General features: G+C 32.0%; 2 protein-coding genes and 1 pseudogene across 5 annotated transcripts; 1 reads left to right on the forward strand and 2 right to left on the reverse strand.

Annotated features, from left to right (window-relative positions):
* Window positions 1–1,682: 1,682 nt before the first annotated feature.
* On the reverse strand, window positions 1,683–3,974 carry LOC112489867 (uncharacterized; annotated as a pseudogene).
* A 4,994-nt stretch (window positions 3,975–8,968) lies between these two features.
* On the reverse strand, window positions 8,969–12,402 carry LOC107421856 (probable RNA helicase SDE3). Its single transcript, XM_048478329.2, has 3 exons — window positions 11,311–12,402; window positions 10,476–10,700; window positions 8,969–10,023 (listed from the first exon to the last, which is right to left on the reverse strand). The coding sequence occupies exons 1-3, from the start codon at window positions 12,019–12,021 to the stop codon at window positions 9,076–9,078; spliced, it is 1,884 nt and encodes a 627-aa protein (XP_048334286.2). The 5' UTR covers window positions 12,022–12,402; the 3' UTR covers window positions 8,969–9,075.
* A 2,017-nt stretch (window positions 12,403–14,419) lies between these two features.
* LOC107425569 (uncharacterized) lies at window positions 14,420–18,979 on the forward strand. Of its 4 annotated transcripts, none has more exons than XM_048478343.2 (4): window positions 14,420–14,517; window positions 14,612–16,179; window positions 16,609–16,833; window positions 17,629–18,979. In XM_048478343.2, the coding sequence occupies exons 2-4, from the start codon at window positions 14,983–14,985 to the stop codon at window positions 18,598–18,600; spliced, it is 2,394 nt and encodes a 797-aa protein (XP_048334300.2). In that variant the 5' UTR covers window positions 14,420–14,517; window positions 14,612–14,982; the 3' UTR covers window positions 18,601–18,979. The 4 variants fall into 4 exon arrangements, with proteins under 4 accessions (XP_048334300.2, XP_048334299.2, XP_048334301.2 ...); XM_048478342.2 differs by having other exon boundaries at window positions 14,422–14,788; window positions 14,928–16,179; XM_048478344.2 differs by having other exon boundaries at window positions 14,445–14,517; window positions 14,597–16,179.
* The last annotated feature ends 8,184 nt before the right edge of the window (window positions 18,980–27,163 follow it).

A 27,163-nucleotide genomic window follows, 5' to 3' on the forward strand; every position in this document is an offset into this window, starting at 1 on the left:
CATTAACGATGTTAAATTTACCATTACATAAAGTTAGTTGATATCAGCATGCTAACATCATAAGTTATTTTTAAGCAAAAAGATAAAAAAATTTGAAAAAAATAAATTTCTTATTTTTATTTTATATTTATATTTATTATTTAGAAAATTTTATCTATTCCTATTTTATTTAAATTAAAATTATAAGGAAATTAATACATTTTTGGATCTAAGATTAGACCAAAAATAAAAATAAAAATAAAATTTGAATTTTGGATCTAAAAAAATTTTATTAGACCAAAAATTAAATAAATAATTTCACAAGACCAAAAATTAATAATTTTCTTTTACACCTAAACCATATAAAATTATATCAAAATTGCAATGATAAAAATTAAACTTAAAATTAGATAAAAATAAAAATAAAAATAAAACTAAAATTGGAATTTTTTACTACCGTCAAAATATTTTATTCGATCAAAAATTAAATAAAATAATTTCAGACAAAAATTTAAAATAATCTTTTACAACCAAACCATAAAAGAATAAAAATTTAACCCAAAAAAAAAATAAAAATAAAAATAAATTTTAATTTTTATGCTGGTCTTATTTTGGTATGATATGAAAAATAAAAATAAATTTATTACTATTAATTTTATTTTTGTTTTTTCTATCATTTGGTTTAAAAATTATAATTTATTTTTATTATTTTTAGATCCTTATGTCTTTTAGTAAAAGTGATTAATTCTATTTTTAATTTTTACATAGTTGTTCATTTTTTTTTTTTTTGTAATCTAATTATTTGCAAGTGAATGTAGAGAGATTTATCCTACTTTTATTTGAAGACCAAAATAAAAACTACAAAAATTAAAATTTATTTTTGAATTTGGTCTAATTTTTATTTATTTTTTATTTTGGACTAATTTTTTTATAGGTTGGACATAAAAAATTATTATTAATTTGTCGGTCAATTAAAATAATTTATCTAATTTAATTCCAATTTTATTTTGAATTTCTATTTTTGGTTTAATTTTAGGTCCAAAAATATATTTTTTTGAAGTTTTAGTTTAGATAAAATAGGATTGGATATAATTTTTTTAAATAAACATTATAAATAGAACATAGAAAAATAAGAAATTATTTTTTAAAGTTTTATGGCTAAAAAATAAAATATAAGGTTATGCCAATACCATCTAATAGTAAAATTAAGGCCATCAATGAATTAGATTGATTTGTAATAAATTTCAAACTTTAAAATTTAGTTTAAACAATTTCAAATTTTAAGTTTTTGATTTACATACTTTTACTATTTCAGTATATTAATTAGTAATTAACCCTTCTTTAAAATAGAAAAAAGAAAGGTTTAAAAGCATCTGTTAAAGATCCTCTAATTATGCATGAACCAAATTGGTTTCAATATCCAATCACTAAATAGAGCTCATAAAGACAGTTTCCAAATTTTGTTGGCTCCGAAGATTCCTTATCATAACCAAATTAAATTAATAGGTCCATTTGAGGAAGATCATAACTCCGACTTGATTGTGGAGATTACAAAAACAATATATATATATATATATATAATTTTTTTTTTTGTTTTGTTTTGTTTGCTTCATAAAATAAAATAAATAAATATATTTTTTAAGCTTAAATCCATGATGAACTTTGGATTTGGAGTTCTGTACGGCCAGCATTGGTACAGTCTTTCAAAATATGAAAATCTTCAATCTCATTTTCCTACCAATTTCATAGCGAACGCAACTCGAAGAATTTCCAGGTCTACCGGTAACAACAGCGGTTGTATCTTTGTCAGCAAAATTAGCCAGAGTCACCAGTGCCTATGGCTCAATAGCAAATGTAGCATCCACTAAAATAATATGAGTAAAATGTCCAACAGCAATGCCTTCATTATGCAGCCGATATAAAAGTGGAGAAAATCACCCTGAATTTTCGAAGTTCCTCAAGTGACGGACAAGCAAAATACTCTTCTTTGTAAAGGCATGAGGAAAGAATGTCGTCCGGCACCTCATCCTTCTCACGAAATGTAGCCTTTGCTCGAGACATATTAGACTTCGGAATCACCTTCTTCAAACTTCTCATCAGCACATCACAAGCGCTGTTACTTGGTGTACTTATAACCCGACATCCTGGTGATGATTTATATATTTGAACTACTGCTTCCCGAACAACCAAACCAGTTTTCGATGGTTCATTTGAATGTGAAAATGCTTTTCTTTCAGGAACACAGTGAACCATAGACAAGGTATGGTGGTGAGCCCTGAATGCTTAGAATTTGACTTACCGTGGAGGATATATCCGCATGGTCATGTTTAAGAAAGTGAGAATCCGAAGCTGGAGAAGTACGAATATTCTTTTGCAGAGATACAGAATCAGGAAATAGGAAGTTTTGGAATAAATTATCTGATACAGAATCAAGTACTTGGCATGCCCTTTTCAAACAGATCCTGTTGAATGAGAAGCTGATATCATATTTTTTGCCCTCCACCAGAAAGTTAACACCCTGTTTAACTGTAGTTATGAAGACAACAAAACAGCAAAAATACTTGGTCATGTTAAATAAAATATAGGGCTTTGTTTCTAATCTCAGCTTACAAGTTTTCTAAGACAAAAACGTAAGAAATAGAATAAAAAATAACAAACTGGCATTGGCTTTCTATGCACTAAATAAATAGTATGAGCCTGAATTCCACTGCACTATTCGGTCACTTGGTAAAATCAGATCTCACAAATTAATTAAATTTGTGAAAAAAAAAAAAAGAAGTATTTTGAACCTCTTCTTTGGCTACTCCTACATACTCTACAAGTTTTTGAAACATTCTTATCAAAATGAAAGAGGAAGAAATAAAGGACAACTTGTTGAAATGTTAAATTAAATAAGAAATGGGTTGGACATGTAACATCCCGCTAACTCTATATTGGATTCGTCAAACTATCCAATTTTAAACTTTGAGAGAGAGAGAGAGAGAGAGAGAGAGAAACCGACTTTAGATGCTTGAATGTTGACAAGTACTGTTTACCAGTCACTTGTCTAGCATATAAATCAAAACTCCATGGTAGCAACATTGTAAATAATTATCCACTAAAATATGTGCTTTGAATAAATAGTGATTATGTTTCATGAAATATAATCACCAAACATAAAGCAAGTTGTCAGTATGGCTATAACTTTAGTAAAAGTAATACTCAGCTGTTTCTCAATTTGGTTACCTGTTAAAAGAAATCAAAGAAGCTTACTTCAGATGGGCCTTCTTAACTATCCGAAGGTCTTGCATAGACAAAGTCCCTTGACAAAAGGGAAGGGGTTGTTCTCGGGAACAGAATCAATCTTAAACTCTACAAAGATTCTATCGTTTTGCTCATCACTTTCATTGATATGTTTATGCTTGTCGCGTCTCTTTTAGAGATTTCATCATTTTACAACTCCAGTGTTACATTTTTCATTTCAAATTTGCTTCATTTCTGATTCAAACAAAATCATAAACAATATAAACCACAAAGCAGTATAAATTCCAAGTAATGGAATCAAACACAATCTTAAAGACATAATTAACTTGCCAACCTAGATCGTACATTTGTACATTCAATTGTGATATTGTTTCAGCTATAAAAGTACAATGAAGCAACAAGACAACACTAAGAGAGACACCACAATCTTAAACTAACGTAAGCAATTCATCACATTGTAACCAAACAAAAAAGAAATTGATCGAATTTATAATATAGACATATATACATATATATATAAGAACAAAAGTAATCCTTGTATAAAATTGGTTAATATATAAATCATTAACTAGCTAAAAAAATTTTCTATATAAGGAGGTATATAAATCAATTATGCATACCTCAAAGTAATACTCTTCAACATATAACTGAGCAAAAAAGCAATACTTGTATGTCAAGGGAGATAAAGGCTTTTTCAGAATCTCAGGCACAATCTCTTTCTTCATCAAATCTTTCATAACCTCGGGAATCATGTACAGATGTTGTCAACCTTTTTCAATCCATATATAATATGCATTTCTTTTTTTATATATTGCAGTCGGTAGGCTTAAATGTCAAAAGCTTTCAGGGAGAGGGAGTTGGTGATTCATTGAATGAAAATGGAGAAGATGGGGGTGAAAGATTTGGTGAAGAAATCTGGGGACAACTAGGCCATATTTGGTATGAACTGGATTAGGTTGGTTCAGATGGAGATATTGGGGCTTTAGGAATCATTGGGATAGGAAGTGAACCCTTTTCAACCCACATATAATTTGCCTTCTTCTTCCTGTATCGATCTGTTGCATTAGAAGGAGATTAATGAAAAAGGGAATTTAAGTTTGGAAGCTTTTGGGAAAAGGGACTTGATGAAGATGGAGATGGAGATGCAGTTAGAGGTCCACGGAATGAAAATGGAGAAGATGGGGATGGTTGAGTTGAAGTTTGTGGTACCATAAAGGAAGATGAGGATGGTGGTTGGCGTGAATTTGATTGGGTTGATATAGATGAAGAACTTTGTGGACTTTGCAATGTTTGGGATGAACTTACTTAGGATGGCATAGATGATGAAGAACTTTGTAGATTTTACCATGTTTGGGATGAACTTGATTGGGATGGTATGAATGATGAAGAACTTTGGAAACTATGCCATGTTTAGGATGGCATAGATGATAGAACTTAGGAGAGATGTTTGGGATGAACTTGATTGGGATGGTATAGATGATGAATAAATTCGAGGACTTTGCAATGTTTGAGATGGTTTTGATGATGAAGAACTTAGGAGACGGTATAGATGATGAAGAACTTAGGAGACTTTGCCATGTTTGGATGAACTTGATTGGGATGGTATAGATGATGAAGAACTTTGGGAACTTTACAATGTTCAGGATGGTTTAGATGATGAAGAACTTAGGAGACTTTGCCTTGTTTGGGAGGAAATTAATGGTATAGATGATGAAGAAATTTGGAGACTTTGCCATGTTTGGGATGATATAGATGATGAAGAACTATGAAGAGTTTGTCATGTTCGGGATGAACTTGATTGGGATGGTATAGATGATGAAGAAATTTGGGGACTTTGTTATGTTTGGGATGTTATAAATGATGAACTTAGGAGATTTTGCCTTGCTTGGGATGGAACAAATGATGAAAAACTTAGGAGACTTTGCCTTGTTTGGGATAAACTTAAATTCGAATGGCATAGATGATGAAGAAATTTAGGTACTTTACAATATTTGGGATGGTATAGCTGATGAAGAACTTAGGGGACATTGGCTTGTTTTGGATGAACTTGACCGGAAAGATGGTATAGATAATGAAGAACTTAGGAGACTTTCCCTTATTTGGGATGAACTTGATTGGGATGGTAATGATGAAGAAGCAATTTAGGGAGTTTGCAATGTTTGGGATGGTGTAGATAATGAAGCACTTTGGAGACTTTGCCATGTTTAGGATGGACTTGACTGAGGTGGAGTAGATAAAAGAACTTTGGAGACCATGCAACATTTGAGATGAACTTGTCCTGAGTGGTTCGTGTAAACAACTTTCAACACCAAGAAGGCATTGCAATAAATCAAGAAAGAAAGACATGGATGAGTCTTCTACTTGTAATATGTGCAAGCGGATGATTTTGTTAAACACTACGACTCTGTTTGTTCGTCAAAGAAAGGGAGAAGGAAAATAAAGTCCATCCACCAACTAAAATAGCAATACTAATTTGGTTGAACTTTGAAGGTTTAAAATAGCAGTATTAATTGGTTGAACTTTGAAGGTTTTGCTAAGTTTCAGAAACCATTTTCCAAATAACCAAAATCTAATTAGGGAATAGATGAGTATTCTAGCTCTAGTGCAATGGAAGCAAATATTTTTGTTAAACACTAGGACTTTGTTTGGTTGATGAGAAAAGGGAGAAGGAAAAATAAAGTACATTTGCCAACAAAAACAACAATGTTTGTTGGACCATAGAAGGTTTTTCTAAGTTTCAAAAACCATTTTCCAATTAACCTAAATCTAAACTTTCTTTGGGAAGGAGTAGTAACTAGTGAGTATACTTATTATACTCTGCATGGTTGAGCTTTTTTTCTCAGCAACCAAACACAGTTTTAACATAATTATGTTACAAAATAAAAATTATCACTTGCAATAATTCATACCAACCCAATAAATGAACTTTCACTGCCAAATGGTAATTTCAACAAAAAGATCATTAAAAAAATGCTGCAAAATAATAAAAAAAAGCTAAAAGTAAACGTGAAAAAATGATTTATCACGTAGCAATTGTTCTCGTCGAACCAATATCTATTCAGCTCATAGTTAAAGAATGTTTAACCTGCATGTGTGATTATGCTTTACCAGCGAATGGGTCCCATTTGAAGAAAAACAAAAATTTAAGATATTCAAAAATATCAGAATATGGTAATGTTTACTAACCACAATTTTTTTATTTGACAAAGTGCTTTATTTGATTGGACAAAGTGCTTTATTTGATTGGAACCCCAAAAAAACCAAAAAAATAAAAATAAAAAGTACTTTATTCGGTTTGGTATTATAAAAACCTTTTTTTTTTTTTGGTGCTTTAAATTAAAATAAATTTAATTTGATAGTAAAAAAAAAAAAAAAACAACTATAAAATTATCTCGGAAACATAATTATATATGATATTGGATGGATAGGAGTAGGGGTGGGCATGGATTGGATTGGTTCGGTTTTGGACCGAAATACAATCCAATCCACACATATCGGTTTTTCTAATTTACAATCCAAACCAAACCGTTGAAGCATTAAATCCAAACCAAACCAAACCATTTATGATCGGTTTGGTTTGGATTGGTTGATCGGTTTGAAACTTACTAATTTATAAATATATAATATAAATAAAAAAATTTTCAAATTCAAACATAAAATACAATTAGAATAATACAACATAGTCTACAATGGAAAATAAAGAAGAAAATGTAAAAAATGATACACATCATGCACTTATTAAATAGCAAACATTAATGTCATCATCTCACTCCTATAAAATCAAATTAAAATTGTTAGAACAAATAATGTAAAATAATACATTCGTCAAAATTCATTCATTCAAGAATCAATGCATAATTCCTTTTTTTTTTTTTAACCTTAAAATTTGATAAATCATAAGTCAATTAACGTTGACAGGTTCACTAATTTTAGTTAATTCTGTAAGCTCTACAAAGATTAAAACAATAAAATTAGCAATAAATTATATTTAAACATTTATATATATATATATATATATATATAAAAGTAACAATTGGATACAATATATGTAAATATATATATATATATATATGATAGGGATGTAAAAGAAAAAAAATATATATATATGTATATATATATTAAAAATCAATATATAAAAATGGTAAAAAAATTTAAAATTAATATATAAAAATGAAAAAAATATTCTAAAATTAATATATAAAAATGAAAAAAATAAAAAATATATAATTTTTTATTTATATAATATATTATTTGGATCGGATTGGATTGGATTGGATTTATATTTCAAATCCATAACCAATCCAATCCATACAATTTATAATATTTTGAACCCAATCCAATCCAATTGATATAAAAATCCAATCCAAACCATTAAAAATGGATTGGATTGGGCGGGTTGAACGGATTGGATTGGATTTTGCCCACCCCTAGATAGGAGACAAACCATTTCCTTTGTTTACTTTTTTAATTTTCAAGGTTTTTATTTATTTATTAATTATTACACTGAAACACTTCTATTTTGGAATAGTTATTTAAACATCCATATTAATAAATTCCGTTAAAAGAAATTATAAACGATTTATTTAATATATTAATAATATTTAATATATTAGTTAATATAAAATCCATATTTAAATGATTTATTTAATATATTGAGATTAAAAGAAAAAAAATAGTCCCTATTGGACAATCTAGTGGCAAGGCCACTACCTGTGCTTATGTAAACATAGTTTATGATGTATTAGTATAAGGATCTAATAATTAATTTTTTGTTGTATAGTTTTTAGGTACATATAAGTAAAAAGTTATTATTATTGTAAAATGTTACAACATATATAGGTATATGGTCATATTATAATATATTTAGTATTTATTCAAAGTGACATTTGTTTACAAAATATATATATATTTATACAAAGTAACGTTTAAAATTCAAAATCTTAAGAAAAAAATATTTATTTTCAATTGGCCAATATGTTAAACAAGAAGAAAATTATCCCCCAAAAAAAAAAAAGTTAAACCCAAAAAAAAAAAAAATTGATATTAATGAAAATGATAAAATTGAGATAAGAAAAAAGCCATCATAATTAACTGTTAACAATTTATTAAGGTTTCAGAAAATTCATAACCGTAGGCCTCTAGCCTCAAGGTGTGTTTAAGGAAAAAGAAAGAAGAAGTCGGCGTAGTTATCCTAATTCTTCCACCACCCCAAAAAAAAAAGAAAAAAAAATTTTACTTGTTGACTTTTTCTCAAGGAAACTTTTGTTATTCACTTTTTCTACCATTCACATGTTGAGTTTTTATTTACTCTGTTGTAAGTCTCGAATCCCGTATTTTGATAATGCCCTCTTGGTAGTCAGATCAAAAGAATATTATCTTTTGACTTTTATTTAATTATCTATTGGTCTATCATTAAAATTTTACATAGTTTCTAAGAATCTATAATTAAACTGGATGAATATGGATTTGGATACTCTTACCATTTCCTAGGAAATAAATGACTTGAAGGTAAGCAGTTCTTCTATGTACCATGAGCACTGTAAGAATCTTAGGTGAAATATATAAGGCATACAAACCATGCTTTTTAATTAATTCATATAAAAAATAAAGTTCCTTAAAATTAAAAAAAAAAAAACACCAAGTTTTAAGTTAAAAATTGTCTCAACAGAGGAAGTAAAAGTGGAGGAATTAAAAAATTAAATCAATTTTGGAGTTCAGTTGGTATGCAATAGTAAAAAAGGCAAAATGAAAAGGAAAGTATTCTTTGGCAAACCAGCAAAAAGTATAATTTTACATGTCCTGTTCAGAAATAAGCAAAATCTAAATTCAATATAATCATAGAATGCTACAGCTTCATGATAAGCCTAAATCCGCAAAGAACTTAGGATTGGGAGTTCTGTATGGCCTGCATTCGCATAGTCTTTCAAAATACGAAATCTTCAACCCCTTTTTCCTACCAATCTCGGAACGAACCCAACTCGAAGAATTTCCAGGTTTACCAGTGACAACAACAGCAGTATTTTTGTCAGCAAAATTAGCTAGGGTCACCAATGCCTCCGGCTCAATGGCAAATGAAGCATCCACTAGAAAAATGTGACTAAAATGTCCTGCAGCAATGCCTTCACTATGCAACCGGTAACTACTCATAAAAGTGGAGAAAATCACCTTGAACTTTAGAAGTTTCTCAAGTGATGGACAAGCGAAACACTCTTCTTTGTAAAGACATGAGGAGAGGATGTCGTCCGGCACCTCATCTATCCCGCGAAATGCAGCGTTTGCTCGGAACATATTGGATTCTGGAATCACCTTCATCAAGCTTCTCATCAGCGCGTCACAAGCACTGTTACTTGGTGCACTTAAAAGAATTCGACACTCCGGTGATGATTTATATATTTGCACTATTGCTTCATGAACAAGCAAACCAGTTTTTGATAGATTAGTCGAGTGTGAAAATACTTTTCTTTCAGCTACACATAATGGACCAGATACAAGGTAAGGTGGTGAGCCCTTAATGCTTAGAATCTGACCCACTATGGAGGGTATATCCGAATTGAGCTTGTGAAAGTGAGAACTTGAAGCTGGAGCAGTGGGAATTGTTGTCTCGGGTGCAGAATCAGGAAATAGGAAATTCCGGAATAGATTGTCTGATACAGCATTAAGTGCTTGGTGTGCTCTTTTCAAACATATCCTGTTGAATGAGAAGCTGATATCATATTTCCGGGTTGAATGATGCTGCAAATAGAAATCATCTCCAAACTCCACGAGTACAATGCTGCTGCGCACTAGACGAAAGATAACACCCTGTGTGACAGAACATTAACAAAACAGAAAAAAATAATACTTCAACAAAAATTGAATTGTAGTACTGCAATTTGTTGACAAACTAGTTTTCAAGGACTAAAATACAAGAAATTATGTTTACTCAGAATTTCTTGGTTCTGTTGATATTGTCAATTTAACAATGGCTTAATCTTGATCAATATCATTTATGCAAATCATCAGTTGTCAACATGAAGTGAAAAGAATACAAGAGCAAGATAGGAAATAGGCAAGCTAAGCCAGATTCCACTGAATCCATATTGGATGGTCCCACTAGTACTCAATTTTGGATGCTTGAAATGCTGATGACTGTTTTACTGTCAAACATGTCTAGCACATATACAGAGTATTGTATATAAACTCTGCACTTTGCAGTGCTGTAAATAAAGCCATTAAAAAATGTGCACCTGTTAAGAAATATTGAGGAAGCTTACCTTAAATGGCTCAATATTGCTACCTGAAGGTTTTGCAAAGACCAAGTCCCTTGACAAAAGGAATGGGCGGTTCCCAGCAACCGAATCGATCGCGAACTCTACAAAGAGTTTTTCCTCTTTCTCATCATGATCATTCAAATGTTTATTATGCCGGTTATTCCTTTTAGAAATTTCAGCTTTTTGCAACTCCAATGTCACATTTTCCATTTCGAACTCGCTCCATTTCTGATTCAATCAAACAAAAGTCATAAATGTTCAGTTGGAAACCGTTTCCAACATGCAATATAAATTCATCACAAGTTGATTCCAATATTATTCATTGCATCAGCTGTGCATATATATTTATATATGTATATGTACAAAAATATTAAACGTCTGTCTTTTCAAGGATGGACATGTAAATTTTTTAGGTGTCCCTACCCAGTCGCTATCTTTAGCAAAATCCTATATATATATATATATATATATACACACACACAAAGACACAAATATAAATCCTATATACAGTAGCACACATGAAAACTAAACAATAATATTCAGTCAAAGGATTTTGTGTTAAGATAATTTATATATATCCCAACCAAAACTGTATGAGCTATATACATAAATACAACCAAAACTCGGACAAAGTCAGAATAAAATCTTATAAACAGTATATTCCTATGTTTATGTATCTTGTCGATTAAATTTGGATGCTGTTGAGCAACTTATTTTGAAAATTACATAGCAAAACAGAAAGTATATATACAAAACATTCAAGTTCTATAATCGAAAGCTAGCAAAATGAAAACGCGCACTGCAATTAAAGAACATGAATTATACATGCAACACATACCTCAAAGTAGTAGTCTTCAGCATAAAGCAAAGCAGCAAAGTAGTCCTTATATGTCAAAGGAGACAAAGGCTTTTTCAGAACATGAGGAACAATGTCTTTCTTGATCAAATCTTTCATATCCTCAGGAATGATGTATAGAGGCAAAGAAGCATCATCTTCAACCCATATATAGTTTGCCTTTCCCTCCTGATTTGTTGCATTTTTGGGAGCTTCACGAAGGGTAGGCTTAAAATTTGGAAGCTGATTTTGGGAAGAAGTAGATGGTTTAAGAGTTGAAGATGTTGGAAGCTGATTTTGGGAAGAAGAAGCAGATGGATATATAGGGGATGGAGGTGGTTTATGAGTAGTTGGAATTTGCTTCTGGGAAGAAGGAGATGGTGTATAAGTTGAAAAGGATGGAAGCTGATTTTGGGAAGAAGAAGCAGATGGATATATAGGAGATGGAGGTGGTTTATGAGTAGTCGGAATTTGCTTCTGGGAAGAAGGAGATGGTTTATAAGTTGAATAGGTTGGAAGCTGATTTTGGTAAGAAGATGCAGATGGATTTGGAGATGGAGATGGTTTATGAGTACTTGAAGTTTGTGGTGAAGAAGAAGTTCTGGGACTAGGCTGCCATGTTTGGGTTTGGGATGTGCTTGATTGAGGTGGTCTAGGTGAAGAACTTTGGTCACCACCAATAAGCCATTGCAAGAAATCACGAATGAAAGACATTGAGAAAGAAAATTTTTTGTATTTTGTTTAAAGACTGAATAAATAGCATCACAATCACATGTGTGTGTGCGTATACATATATATATATATATATATCTCAACTTTATAAGAAATTAATAAGCTTCAACTAACAAGTAGTGTTAATTCCAACACTAATTAAGATGGTAATAAAAGCTGCATGCAAATCAAAACAATGAAATTAAGCAAGAACAGACTAAACGGTAAGCTTGATGTAAAAAATGGTTTATCCCATTGATTTACCCCTTTTTCTGCACTTCCTCACACAATATAATTTTTATTTTATTTTTTCCTTTTTTCTCTCTGTATCAGAGCTTGGCAGTGAGAATATAATGACGAATCGATAGCTAGCTTAACTTTTAAGCATTAAAAGGAGCAAGCACTTGACAGACTGGCTTGTTGTAATATGTTGTAATATATATAAAGATCACCTTGCTTTTTCTTTTTTCTTTTTCCTTTTTAAAGGAAAAAAAAATTTATATTCCTCTTATATTTACATATATAAAAAAGTAACGGCCTATTCTCCTTTGTTTAGAAAAGCATGGCTTTCAAAAGATGAGAGATTTTAGAAAATAAAGACTAGGCTTAAAATTAGAGAAATATCTAAAATTGAAATTTTTGCTCTAGTAAAAATATTTTTATTAGACTAAAAATTAAACAAAATAATTTTAGATAAAAAATTTAAAATATTTTTTTTTTTACCACCAAAACCATAAAAATAAAAATTATACAAAAAATAACAATAAAAATAAGTATAATTTTTTATGCCATTCTTATTTTGATCTAATATAAAAAACAAAAATGAATTTATTATTATTGCTTTTATTTTTATTTGGTTTAATAATTTATTTTCATTATCTTTAGATATTTATCTTTTTAAGTAAAACTAGTTCATTCTGTTTTTAATCTTTCTATGGTTGTTCATTTTTTCATAATCTTCTGATTCGCAAGTAAGTGTAAATAAACCTACTATCTTTTTTTTTTTTCTTAAACCAAAATAAAAAATCATAAAAGTTAAAATTTATTTTTATGGTCGGTCTATTTTCTTTATTTTGGACTAACTTTTTTATGGGTTGGGTATAAAAAAAAGTATTATTAATTATTGGTCCATTAAAATAATTTTGTTTAATAAAAATATTTTTATTAGACAAAAATTTCAATTTTGATTTGAATTTTTATTTTCGATCAAATTTTAGGTTCAAAAATATTTATTGAAATTTTAATTTAAATAAAATGGAATTGGACATAATTTTTTTGGAGTTTTAATTGATTTGCAATAAATTGAAAATTTTAATTAAGTTTAAACAATTTTATATTTTAGGATTCGATTCACATTCCCTAAAAGTTTTTGAGAATATTAATTAGCCAATAACCTCTCTTTAACATTTGAAAAAAGAAAGTTTTAAAAGCATCTATGCTCTAATTATGTACAAACTAAATTGGGTTCAATGTCCAATCACTAAATAAAGCTCATAAAGACACACAGAGTTTTCGGACTCGAGTGGGAGCTGACTTCGAGTCTAGGGGAGCCAAAAGAAAAAAAATAAAAAGAGACACAGAGTTTCCAAAATTTTGTTGCTTCCCGAGATTCGTTACCATCTCCAATTAAATGAATGGGTCCCCATTTGAGGAGACCATAAGTCAGACTAGATTGCTGAAATTAAAAAAACAATATATATATATATATATATTTTGTTTTGTTTGCGTCATAAAATAAATTAAATAATTTTTTTTTTGTTTTTAATAATATATGTAATGGTATTGCTTTACTTTTTCCTAGACATTCATACATTGAAATGTTATTTTCGTTAAATTCTTTTTTTTTTTTCACACTTGCCAAGAAATACCAATTAAATTTTTTTTTTTTGATAAATTACTTCTCAATAAAAACAATGTGATTTTTATGAATCATTCTGGATCTTTTATTACTTTTTTAATTAGTATGTAGTCCACACTCCTCAATATTTAATATATAATTTTTCAACAACAGTATTTAATTATTAATTATTATTTTGGTTGTATATATACATCCCACAGTATACAATTGTTTTGACACATAAAGGTAAGGAAGAGTGACTTTTCAAAAAAAATAAATAAATAAGGAAGAGTGCATTGTGTGAGCCGTGAGAAAATATTTTCTACCTCAGCCAACCAGGAAAAAAAAAATAATAATAATAATAATAATAATAATATTTATTTATCTTGTAATTAATTTCCGTAACGTGCACTTCCTTGGTGCATAATTTCCGTACTGTTTACTTCCTTGTGCAAAAGATTTTAAAAGTATACTTCACTATGTGGTCGATGGGACCCATTTGCGGGTGGAGCGGAGGCAGGGTTACAGCCAATATATATATATATATATTTTTTTGGGGGGTTACAACTTACAGGTTAAGTAGTCTTGGAAACCAGCATTTCTCATGCATTCTCTCTCTCTCTCTCTCTGAGCTGATTAGTTATTGGATAAAAGAAAACAAGGTTGGTGATAATTCGTTTCTTTAACGTTTACTATCTTTCCTTCTTTTGCAGCTTTTCCAATCTGAGCATCTTTGTTAAGCTTTAAATAATGCAGGTGTACTTTTTTCCTCATCTTTTTCACTGTGTTTGTTTGCCGATCAACTATGACCGGAATTTGTAAACAAAGAAAGAGAACAAGGTTCATTCATACTGGATCGTGCCCATTAATTCACTGATCAGTTCAAGCTCTTTTTTTTTTTTTTTTTTTTTAAATTATTTCCAAGAGTAAAAGGTATGTTGCAAGTGACTACCACTCATCCAAGAAAATTTTCATTAATTTGAAACCCAAACTTTACTATTATTGTTGGTGGGTTACTTTAGTTTTCATTCCCTAAATGATTTTCCTTCTGATTCTCTTGTCAAACAAACAGAGGACTAGTGCTTCGTAAAAACATATTCTTGTATTACAGCTAGCAAGCAGTCCCAATGTCTTTCTTTCTTGATTTGCTGAGATGCCTTCTCTGTTGTGAATATGATGTTGATCGTGATTACGATGATTTCGGAAGAATTGAAAGAAACCATTTTCGGGTTGAATCTCCTTCTAGTGTTCCTCGTTTTGCCCACCAATCCATTGACTCTTTCAGCAATTTGTATACTCGGATTTTATTGAGCAAAGACAAGGAAGTTTCTGGGGACTCAAAATTTCCACCACTGCTATCTGCTTCTGCTTCTGCCTCTGCCGCTGTTTCTGCTTCACCCTATAACTCACATTCATCAACTCCTAAACCCCCAAAATCTTTTCCTAAACAAGCCCAATCTTCATACAATTACGAACCTTCAAAATCTCTTAAGCCTGCAATATCCTCATCTGAACAGCCCCAATTAAGTTCATGCCAAACATCGTCTAGTTCCCAAAGATCTTCAATTAAACCACTCCCATCTTGTCCATTTTCTCTCAATGGACCTCCATGTCCCTCTCCACAAAAGCTTCCAAACGTTAGGCCTATCCTTCCTGAAGTTGCTAGCATCCAGGCTTCACCTAAAACATCACGAACAACCCAATCAAGTGCATCCCAAACATGCCCTAGTCCCCAGAGCTTTTCAGCTAAACCATCCCCATCTTCCTTTAAGGTACCAGAAACTTCAACTCAACCATCCCCATTTTCTTCATCTCCACTCAATGCACCTCCATCTCGCACTTCAGAAAGGCTACCAACCTCTAGGCCTATCCTTTTTGTTCCTAGCAACCAGACTTCACCTAAAACATCTAAAACAACCCAATCAAGTGCAGACCAAGCACGGCCTAGTCCCCAGTGTTCTTCCGCTAAACAATCCCCATCTTCCATTTTCGTACCAAAACCCTCAGCTCAATCATTCCCATCTTCTCCATCTTTATTCAGTGAACCTCCATCTCCCTCTTCATCATCAAGTTCATCTTCCCAAAAATTTCCAACCTTTAAGACTATCCTGCGGGAAGCTACCCCGAATGCAACGGATCAGAAAGGGAAGGAAGAGTACATCTGCGTTGAAAAGGATTCGTTGCCCCTGTACATGATTCCCGAGGATATCAAAGACTTGATCAAGAAAGAAATTGTGCCTGAAATTCTTAAAAAGCCTCTGTCTCCCTTGACTTACAAGGACTACTTTGCAGCTCTGTTATATGCAGAAGAATACTACTATGAGGTAATTGCATGATGGTGCACCTTGTTGATTGCCTTCTTGTGTAGCGAGCTTTTCATGATATAAAATGATGAATGTTATGGATATGCTTGCTGTTCTAGTATGTTATGAATTTGCCAATTTCTTTTTTGTCCGCCAAAGTGCGTAAGTTGGTATAAATAAGTTGGTATAAACAATGCATGTTTGTGGTTAATAGATATACAAGTGTCTCTCTTTGGGCGGCTGTCACCTTTCGTTATTATTTTCTTGATATGTAGAAAATGAATAATGGAGTTTATATCATTTAGATTAATTTGCAGTTGCCTATATTATTTATATTACATACTGCACATTTCAGTTTTTCGGTGCTTATAATTAATTGTAACTCCTATGAACTAATAATAGATGGTCCATGTGTTAATTTCTTGTTTTTTTTGATTTTGTTTGAATCAGAAATGGAGCGACTTCGAAATGAAAAATGTGACATTGGAATTGCAAAAATCTAGAGTCTCTAAAAGACACAAAAAGCATAAAAATGTCAATGATGGAAGCAACAAACCAGACGATAAAATATTCGTCAAGTTTCAGATTGATTCTATTCCTGAACATCGCCCTTTCCTTTTGTCTAGGGACTTGGTCTATGCAAGACTTACACGTAGCAAAGCTAAAAATTTTCAGGTAAGCATCCTCTAACTTCTTTTAACGGGTAGAAAACTGCGTATAGTTTTAATTTATTAAGGTTAGCCATACAGACAATTTTCTTTTTGTTTGGTGAAAATGTTGATGAAATATAATTGTTATTAATCTATAGCACATTTTTGTGGCTTTACTTTATTTACATTGCTATCCTGAAGTTCTGATTCATATGACATGGATAATCAAGGTAGGTTCTTATGAGTACCGTCGAGTGCCCATCACATGTGATATTTTGTTTATAAGCTAGACAAGCGATAGGCAAACAGTCATCAAAATTCATGCATCTGAACTTGGGTTGCTACATATTCTTATTTAAATTCACATTCCAACATGGAGTAGACTCAATGTTTTTCTTATATTGTTTTAAGTTTTCATTTTCACAAATATCTTTAGAAAACTTTAAAATGACTATCTCGGAACAATAGAAGTTTAGCACAAATGCTAGTTTTGTACATCTGGTTCAAGAGAAAGAAACGGTTGAATTGGCAGTCAACAGAACCGAAAACCATATGGTTACTGGGTCATTTGAAGCAGCATATTGAAAGACTATATGATTATTGTCAAATCTAAATTGCAAATGCAGAATTTTGCCACATCCTATTCTGCATGGTATGCCAATACCACTTTAGTATTTCTGATCGCTATACTTTTCTTGTATGGTAGTCGGTGAAAACCCGTAGGTTGAGCTTACAAGAAAAGTGCAGTTCTGAATTAGATATGTGTAACCATTTTTGCTGTTTTATTTTCTTCATTATAATGTTCTTGACTATCACACAGGGTGTTATCTTTCGTGTGGAGGGCAGAAAAAATATTGTACTAGTGGAGTTTGAAGAAGACTTCTACATTCAGCATGATTCGACCCAGAGATATGATATCAGCTTCTCATTCAACAGGATCTGTTTGAAAAGAGCACACCAAGCTCTTAATGCTGTGTCAGAAAATCTAATCCAGAATTTCCTATTTACTGATTCTCCATCTCGGAAAGTCATTCCCACTACTCCAGTTTTGGGTTCTCAGTTTTCTAGGATTGCTTCTGACATATCATCTACAGTGAGGCAGATTTTAAGCATTCAGGGTTCACCACCTTACCTTGTAGCAGGTCCATTGTGTGTCCCTGAGAGTAAAAATTACTCATATTCAGAAGAACCATCGAAAACTGGAAAGGTTGTTCGGGAAGCAGTGGTTCAAATATATAAATCTTCACCAGAGTGTAGAATTCTTATTAGTGCGCCGAGCAACAGTGCTTGTGATGTGCTGATGAGAAGCTTGAAGAAGGTGATACCGGAGTCGAACATGTTTCGAGCAAATGCTGCATTTCGTGAGAAAGATGAGGTACCTGACGACATCCTCTCCTCATGTCTTTACAAAAAGGAGCGTTTTGCCTGTCCATCACTTGATGGACTTAAAAAATACAGGGTGATTTTCTCCACTTTTATGAGTAGTTTTCGGCTGCATAACGAAGGCATACATGCTGGACATTTTAGTCATGTTTTTCTAGTTGATGCTTCATCTGCCATCGAGCCAGAGGCATTGGTGACTGTCGCTAATTTTTTAGACAAAAATACAACTCTTGTTGTTACTGGTAGACATGGAAATTCTTCACGATGGATTCGATCGGAAATTGCTAGGGAAAGGGGTTTAAGGACTTCATATTTTGAAAGACTATGCCAATGCAGGCCATACAGAACCCTCAATCCAAAGTTCTTTACGGATTTGGGATTACCTGATGATAGCTATAGCTTTCGGTGATTCTACTGCATTTAAATTTATTCTTTTCATTTTTTTTTTTTTTTTTTAAGTATAGACATAAAATTTGTGCATATTTGGCCGGTTAAGAGTTACTTTGTTTTATTTTATTTGCGTTTTCATTTCATTTGTATTCATTTTACGTTTTTTTGTACAGTTAAATGGACCAAAAAAAAAATAAAAAAAAACCTACAAAATAAAACATAACACAAAACAGAACGGTCATAATTGCAGCTAGCTAGTGGTCTGCTTTGATGACAAGACCGAAGCCATTAATTCTTCCGCTAGTAGGATTGATGAGAGCAGGCATGTTCCGTTCTGGTTTTTTATTTATTGTTATTATTATTATTTGAATGCACGTGTATAGGTTTCCTATTTTAAATGTTTGTTAATATTTTTTTTTCTTTTTTTTTTTTGAGAAGTTAGTTAATATTAATTACAATTTATTAGATATCTCATTTAACTATTAAATAAACAAAGACAGCAAATCAAATTGTTAGACACAATGTGACACAATTTGAAAATGTCTTTGATTTTTAAGATTTATTTATTTATTTTTATTTTAAGTTTGTAACTATTTAAGATGTCTAATAAGTTTTAATAACTATTAATCCTAACAAATATTGTAACTGAGCAAAATACATAAACATAAAAAAAAAATAATAATAAAGAAAAAAAAAACAAATAACCAATGTTTTCTAAGATATTAAAGACTTATAGGAGAACATGTTTCAAGCAAAACACATACATATAAATCTCAGGTCTCATGAGGATAAGAATCTTAAAAGGCCAGAACTCTCAAAAAGAACCACTTATATAGTTATCATCCACATTACACTCTCTCTAATTAGTGATAAAATATTTACCTAGATATAATATAATATTTTCCTATGGTCGAATCTCTCCCTCTTTAGTCACAGACTCAGTGTATGGTCACGTCAAATTATTAATGAATAAAAAATGATGTAATTTTGTTGAAGTTATGCATAACTACTATTTTGAAAAATATATAGAATTACGTCAAAAGAGAATATCTTATGGTAATGGTAATGAAAATGGTTGTTATATATATATATATATATACATGTGTGTGTGTGTGTGTGTGTGTAATAATTATGATATTTACATAAGAACGAAGGTGGTTATAATATCAGAATATTAATATTGAAACTACAAATTTTTAGATTTTTTGTTATATGAAAAGTTTATTTGATTTCATTATAAAAATTGACATTTTAGATATTAACTTTTTTTGATTTGTTAGTTCTCATTTTAAATACATCATAGGAAAACCTAAAAAAAATATAAAGATATTATATTGTTAATATTTAATATTGATAGGAAAATTTACGTTCTATTTTATGCTTTTCACTAAACAATGAATATGATTTTGCTACCATAACAAAATATATACATATAATGTATATATTAGAAATTCACATGATAAAAGTTTCAAAAAGTTTTAGAAATTTTTTACATCATTTGACAATAATTACCTTATCCAATATACCGTAGAAGTTAGTACTATTTTATTACTTATCGCTGAGTTGTGCAATTATGTCTTACATACAACAAAAAAAGTTCTTAGTAGTTTGATATCGTGAATAAGTCTAAAGATAAGCTCCAAAAAGAATTCATAGTTAGTTTGCTATCAATGGATAAGACCAAATATAGACTTCAAAATTACTAAGAGATTGTATTTTATAACAAGCTGCTATGATAATTTTTCTTTCTTAATAACTACTACCTTTCCCTTTGACTTCTTGGCTTATGTTGCTGCATCAGTGGACTTGAACATTGATTCAGTTATGTTATCAAGCAATTGTAGAGGAATTGTTGAAGCTTCCTTAGTTGCAGCAATTGATACAACTTCTTTGGAAGCATCAGCAAAAGTTGGTACACAATCTTTGTTGGAAGATTTAGTTGAAGTCGAAGCAGCAACTTCTATTTGAGAGTAGACAGATTCTTGATCAGCTTCCATAGAGATATCAGCAGGTTAAATGAGAATTTCCATTGTTACAGTTGATTTATCATAACTAGAGAGGATATTGAATTTCCAATCTATACCATCATGATTTTCATATTTTGAGCCTTTTATGTGAAGGAAGAAAATTTTATTGTGGGATAGTGTAAGGAAACTTGTGTCTTCGATTACACAACCCTATAAATAAGATAAACATTAACAGAATAATATATAAAGTATTTGTAGTATATGATTATGTTAATGGAAACATGAAACAAAGTATTTAGAAACTGAAGCAATCACAACGTAAATATTAATAAAATAAAATAAAAGAATTGCAAAGGAAATAAATTTTAACAAAGAACAAGAATCTAAATACACAAATTATTATGTTGCTGAGAAGAAAAACTAGAATGTAAAATAAAGTTATACTTAGAGAAAAGATACTTCATTTTCGATTGATTTCATTGAATAATTTCCTTTTAGGGTAGACAATAAGGAACATCATTAGACATATTTAAGCATGTTCAAATATTTTGTAAATTTTTAAGTGCTTAAAATCGGTTTATGGTAAATATATTTCACTGTGGTATTTCTATTTTTCGTATGAATAATGATTTGAATATTTTAGAATATTTAAATAAGCGGTGGAATTTAAATATTAAATTATGATTTAAGATACAATATCGTTTGGGAAAGTATATATGATTTTACAAGAATGTTTTAGGATACTGTATTGGTTATTTTTAAATTGATGTACCATGTAGTGCCAATATCTTGGATCAGTATTATATTATATTATATTACAGCGCACTGGGTTTTGCTACGGTATCGTGAGGTTGGTTTCAACCCACAGGATATTATTGCCACGGACCATGAGGTTGGGATGATCCCACAAGTTATTATTGCCATGGTACCGTGAGATTGGATTCAGCCCACAGGATATTATTGCCATGGACCGTGAGGTTGGTTTTATCCCACAGGTTATTATTGTCATGGTACCGTGAGATTGGGTGCAGCCCACAGGATATTTATTGTCACGAACCGTGAGGTTGGGTAGGTCCCAACGGTTTATTATTTCCACGATGCCTTTCACATATTAAGGGTCATAAGGTGGGTATATCTCACGGTTTACAGTTTGGTACATCGAATGGTACATTGTATATGTTTTGAGTACATTGTTGATTTTCAAATAAGATGGATTTACTGCACTGTCATAAATATTTTGTGGAATTGCGTTTATAATATTTAAGCTAAATGTTTACATTTTGATTAAGGCATTTTATAATATTATATTGTTTGTTTATTTTATATCTTTTGAGCATCCATTTCATGATATTAATTTGGGGTACAAGTTTGGGTTTTGTGAAATGATTTTTAGATGAGGAACTTTTCAAACGAGTGGAATGAGAGGTCTTGAGAGAAATATTTTTCGAAAATAAATTATTATTTTTCTATTATACTATGTCACTCACTGAGATTTCTTTATCTCATGTTTTATTGTTTTAAATTTGTTCCCTTAGGTCCAGGCAATTAGTAGCAGTCTATCTCACGCACAGTCTGTCACTTTGTTCCTTCCACTACAGCAGCAATATCTATCCTTTTCTTTATTATCTTTATCTTCCTGAACTCATTTACTACTCATTGTACTTCTAAACTCTGTTAACACTCTTAAAATGCTATGATTTAAGTAAGGGACTCAGTAAGGACCATTTTTTTTTTTTTTATGTGCGTAGTTATGGCCTGTGGTACCTTAGGCCGGTTGTAGACTTTTATACTGTTGTGGATTTATTTATATTTACATATTTGAGGTATTTTTAATATTACATGTGTTCATTGTCCACGTTTTAAGGTGAGGTTCCATTGGATATCCTCTAGGGATTATCCAGTAGAACTTCACTAGGCAGGACCACCCGGGAGATCCTGGGAGGATCCCGGGCGGGTCCTGTCAGCTTGGTATCAGAGCTTTAGGTTATAAATTCCTTAGGGTTGTATATTGTTATACGACTCATCCTGTGTTTCGCCTTCTGTAGTTAATTATATTTTGACCAATTCTATCATATAGAATTTTTTTCTTGATGTCGCGAGAAGGTAGAAATGGTTTCTAACATGCTACAGCTGAAAGTACAAATGCATCCACTAATTTGGAACATCCTATCTACCACTTGGCTTGATCACTTGAGAGAAGTGGGTTTGTTAGGTATTATGTTAATTAGGCTTGTAGACTTTGAGCAGTCGGTTGTGATGGCTCTATGGATCCTATGTAATGTCTGGATGAGGACAAGATCACATTAGCTAGGTTTATGTTAGGGGAAAACTCGAAGAAGTGGTGGACGTATGAAAGAACTAGGAGACATCACCTTTGGACATAGTTTAAGAAGACATCACCTTTGGACATAGTTTAAGACTGCATTTCACCCTGAGTTTTATCCTCGAACCTTTATTAAGATTAAAAGGTTAAAGTTTAGACACCCACTTAGGGTTCAGGATAGTGAACAGTGAATAACAATAACAACCATTTTCAGAGATTTACAGTCCGAGGTAGTTTATGTGGCAAGTTTCATGATGGGCAATGCCAGTGGAATGGATCATGCTTTCATTACAGGCAGTCGGAACACTTTAAAAAGGATTAACCTTATCGAGAACATGGCCATGCTAGAGCTTTAAGACCGGGTACATAATTTTAGCAAATTAATGAATACAAAATATATGATACATAAACAGGCCAAACTTCAAGAGGTTCTACCAACACTGGATAACGATCTTCATCCACAACTAGAGGCGAAGGTCAAAGAAGATGACCACTTATTAGAGGCAAGGTATATACTATGATAAGTTAGGAGGCACAGACCACCTTAACGTTGTGACAGATGCATTATTTATGTTTGGTAGTTATGAAAATATTTTATTAGCTCAAGGACCACATGATCTTTTGTTTTACGTGAATTTGTTGCTTGAGTCAGAATGACTCCATTTTTTTTTTTGGGTGTTACCTAAAAAGTTCCAACCATAAGAGGACTCTTTTGACCTAGGCAGATGTTTGTGTATAGTTATTTTTGTTTCATGGAAATTAAGATTCTTAATATTAGAATTTGGTATAGATAAAATTTAGTTGATGCATTTTGGTGATATTGTGTGGGATAATTTGCTGAGAATTAAGCGGTGAATTTCATAAGTTAGTTTCGTGGCATTTGCTTTTGGGTGATGATTTTAGATCTTGGTTTTGATATTTTGTTCCCTTGGAGACTGAGGGTTTTATATCGATGAGGTTTATGGATCTAAGGTGGTTGATATTCTTGATGAAAACTAAATCTCCTAAGGAATATGATTTTTAGCGGCATAGCTAGAAAATAAGAAAGTGATAAATGTTTTCTTATAGCTTGAGGATCAAGTGATTATTTTATAGTATTTGTTGTGATATTAGAATTAAGACTTAAATTTCCTTATTGCTCGAGGTATGTATTCTTGGAGTTTGTTTAAAATTGGAAGAATTTTGAGGTTTCTTCAAGAATGATATTTGAGATGACGAGAGGACTTGGACTTGATATTTTGGTTTCATATTCTTTGGTGTTGACAATATTGAGGATTAATTTTAGGCTTTGTAAGCAATTTAAAGCCTTCCATTAGAATAAGTATGAAAAAATTTTATTTTATGATTTTGATGAATTTGGTTAAAAGAAAGATGCTTGTCGAGGTCAAGAAAGTTGGATAATCAATGAGCAACATGAATATTATAATTGCAAGTACTATGAGTATAAATGAGATGAATAAAGTTGCTCAAGGATTATGATTGTACTATTCCTGTTATGTTTAAGTTGAAACAGTTGGGTGTTAAATTGTGGATGAATACTTCATGAGAACTTTTTACTAGCTTCTGATTATGAGCGATATTTATAGATTGTGTTCTTAAGGCTCAATTTGAAAACACTTATTTGATGAGCATGAAAAGGAAAGATAAATAATCGGGAAAGTCAGATTTTGCTATTAGAGGTGATGAAAGCCTTGGTAATTGGTTCTAGGCACTATTTTCCAGCTAATGAAGGGCTAAAAAGGCAAATACTTGAAGAAGCCCAAAATTGTATCCATGCTTTCTACCCTGATAGCACCAAGATGTACCATACTGTAAAAGAGTATTATTGGTGGGCAGTGATGAAAAGAGAGGTTGCTGAGTATGTGTCCAAATGCTTCATTTGCCAGTAAGTGAAGGCAAAGAGACAAAAGCCTTTTGGACTTCTGCAGCCCTTACCCATCCCAGAATGGAAATGGGAGCACAGTACAATGGATTTTAAAATTAAGCATCCTCCCACAATTTAGAGATATGATGGTATTTGGGTGATAGTGGATCGACTCACCAAGCCCACACATTTCCTATCCATCCATGAGAGATTTTATCCTTTGAAGTTGGTGAAACTCTTTATGAATCATATGGTGAGTCTGCATGGGGTGCTACTCTCGATTGTATCCGAAAGAGATCCACGGTTTACTTCAAGGTTTTGGTGAAGATTAATGAATGAACTAGGTGTCAAGTTGAATTTGAGTATCGCCTTTCACCCTCAGACCGATAGATAATCTAAGAGGACTGTTCAAACATTGGAAGACATGCTAAGGTCATGTGTACTACAATCCAAGGAAATTGGAATTGAGTACCTACCTTTGGCAGAATTCACTACAACAATAGTTATCACTCGAATATCAATATGTCACCTTATGAGGCATTGTATGGGAGACAATGTCGGACTTTATATGTTGGAATGAGACAGGTAAAAGAAAACTTCTAGGCCTTGAGATTGTATAGGCGGCAGTGGACAAAGTCAATATTATACGGGCCAAGTTGAAAGTAGCATAGGACAGGCAAAAGAGCTACACGAGCGTGCGTAGGAAGGACTTTAAGTTCGAGGTTGGCGATCGAGTATTCTTGAAGCTCTTTCCTTGGAAAGGTGTAATACGCTTTGGAAAATGAGGGAGGCTAAGTCATCGCTACATTGGACTAAATGAGATAGCTGAGAAGATAGGTCCAGTAGCTTACTGCTTAGTCTTGTCCGAGGAGCTTTCTTGAGTCCATGATGTATTGCACATCTCCATGCTCCGCAGGTACATTTCAAATCGATCGAATATGTTGGAGACACTAGAGATTGAGTTGAGGGACGACTTGTCTTATGAGAAGCAGCTAGTGCAGATTCTAAGTAGGGAAGAGAAAAAGCTTTGCAACAAGACTATACCTTTAGTGAAGATTTTTTGGGGAAATAACCTAATCGAGGAGGCAACTTGGGAGCAAGAGGATCAAATGTGGAGTCAGTATCCTCACCTCTTCCAAAACTAAGGTATGAATTTCGTGGACGAAATTTTCTTTAAGGGGGATAAGTTGTAACAATCCCTATCAAAATACACAAGTTTGACCAAGTGAGCAATATGTGGGTCCAAGTTGACTTTTTCAATGGTCAATATTTTTGGTTTGAATGAGGTACCATTGTTTAGATCTCATCGATACGAGTTCATAGACTGGCAGCACGTCAAATTCTGAGTTATGGATAAAAAGTTATGGTTCTAAGAAGTTTTAAGCATAAGTTTTATATCAGTGTCTAAACCAGTCCCCAATTTTTGTCTGTTAATGACCCAAAGCTCTATATAAGCCTCAATAAGCATGCCAAATAGGAAATCAATTTTTAAAATATCCATTTCATCCCTAAAACCTGAGAAATTCTCCTCCAAACCCGTGGGTCGGAACTGGGTCATTTCAACCAGTTTAACGATGAACCGGGTCATCACTATTTTTGCCCATTCTGGCCACCAACCTTGTACCCGTGTCAGCCAGAGAGGAAGCCCACGTTGAGACAAGCTTGGTCGTGAAATTTCAAGGCAAAACGTAGGCCGGACGCGCCCAGATCTGGCCTGCGAAGGCAGTGGTGGCAGGCGAGATGGGTCATCGGATTTTCGCATTTTTCGACCATTTCAGGCCTACTCATAGACCTTTGCCACCATTTTTGGGCCCTCTAAACTCATTTCCATGGTCCATTTGCCAAGATTCTTCACCATTTCAGAGATACATCAACTTAGACTTCGGCTGAAGCTTTAACCAAGTTTTCCAACCACTGAAGGAACTTTTGGACCAAGGTGAGCATACTGGTGAGTTTCTTGTCTACCGAGCTTTCCGTCAATATAAAGCTTGTGAATTTTGAAGGTCGTTTGATAATTTTTCCATTTTTGAGTGAATTAGCTAATTTTCAGATAAATTCGGACTGTGTTTGGACAAAATTAGCTAAATTTGATAAAATTGGAGTGGGATTAGTGAAATTAGATATTATTAAGACCCATTAGAATGTTCAGTTTCAAAAAATTAGCTTCCGGATGAAAAGTCCAATTTTGGGTACCATGTCTAACGGCACATGGTATAATTGGACCTCTCGGTGTTTAGTTTATATAATTTTATAATAGTATAAATCAATTTGAAACATTTGGGTCATATAAGTATCTTTGGTTTAGTTATTGGAGGGAGCTTGAGAAATATTTTATTATATTACAAACACTCATGTTGAGTCTGGAGGTGATCCTGCAGGGGAACAGGAGTGAGTATCTGCAGTACTGTGAGTGGTTATATTTTTAAAA

The sequence above is a fragment of the Ziziphus jujuba genome, chromosome 3 (genome assembly GCF_031755915.1).
Source record: "Ziziphus jujuba cultivar Dongzao chromosome 3, ASM3175591v1".
Taxonomy (NCBI): Eukaryota; Viridiplantae; Streptophyta; class Magnoliopsida; order Rosales; family Rhamnaceae; genus Ziziphus; species Ziziphus jujuba.

What these genes read in the sequence shown, in the direction of transcription:
- LOC107421856 (XM_048478329.2), bottom strand. Translation starts at nt 12,021, where the DNA reads ATGTCTTTCATTCGTGATTTCTTGCAATGGCTTATTGGTGGTGACCAA. An exon ending in CTGAAGACTACTACTTTGAG is followed by an intron (nt 10,701 to 11,310) that starts GTATGTGTTGCA and finishes TGATTGAATCAG; the next exon opens with AAATGGAGCGAGTTCGAAAT. An exon ending in GCAATATTGAGCCATTTAAG is followed by an intron (nt 10,024 to 10,475) that starts GTAAGCTTCCTC and finishes TCTGTCACACAG; the next exon opens with GGTGTTATCTTTCGTCTAGT.
- LOC107425569 (XM_048478343.2), top strand. Translation starts at nt 14,983, where the DNA reads ATGTCTTTCTTTCTTGATTTGCTGAGATGCCTTCTCTGTTGTGAATAT. An exon ending in CAGAAGAATACTACTATGAG is followed by an intron (nt 16,180 to 16,608) that starts GTAATTGCATGA and finishes TGTTTGAATCAG; the next exon opens with AAATGGAGCGACTTCGAAAT. An exon ending in GCAAAGCTAAAAATTTTCAG is followed by an intron (nt 16,834 to 17,628) that starts GTAAGCATCCTC and finishes ACTATCACACAG; the next exon opens with GGTGTTATCTTTCGTGTGGA.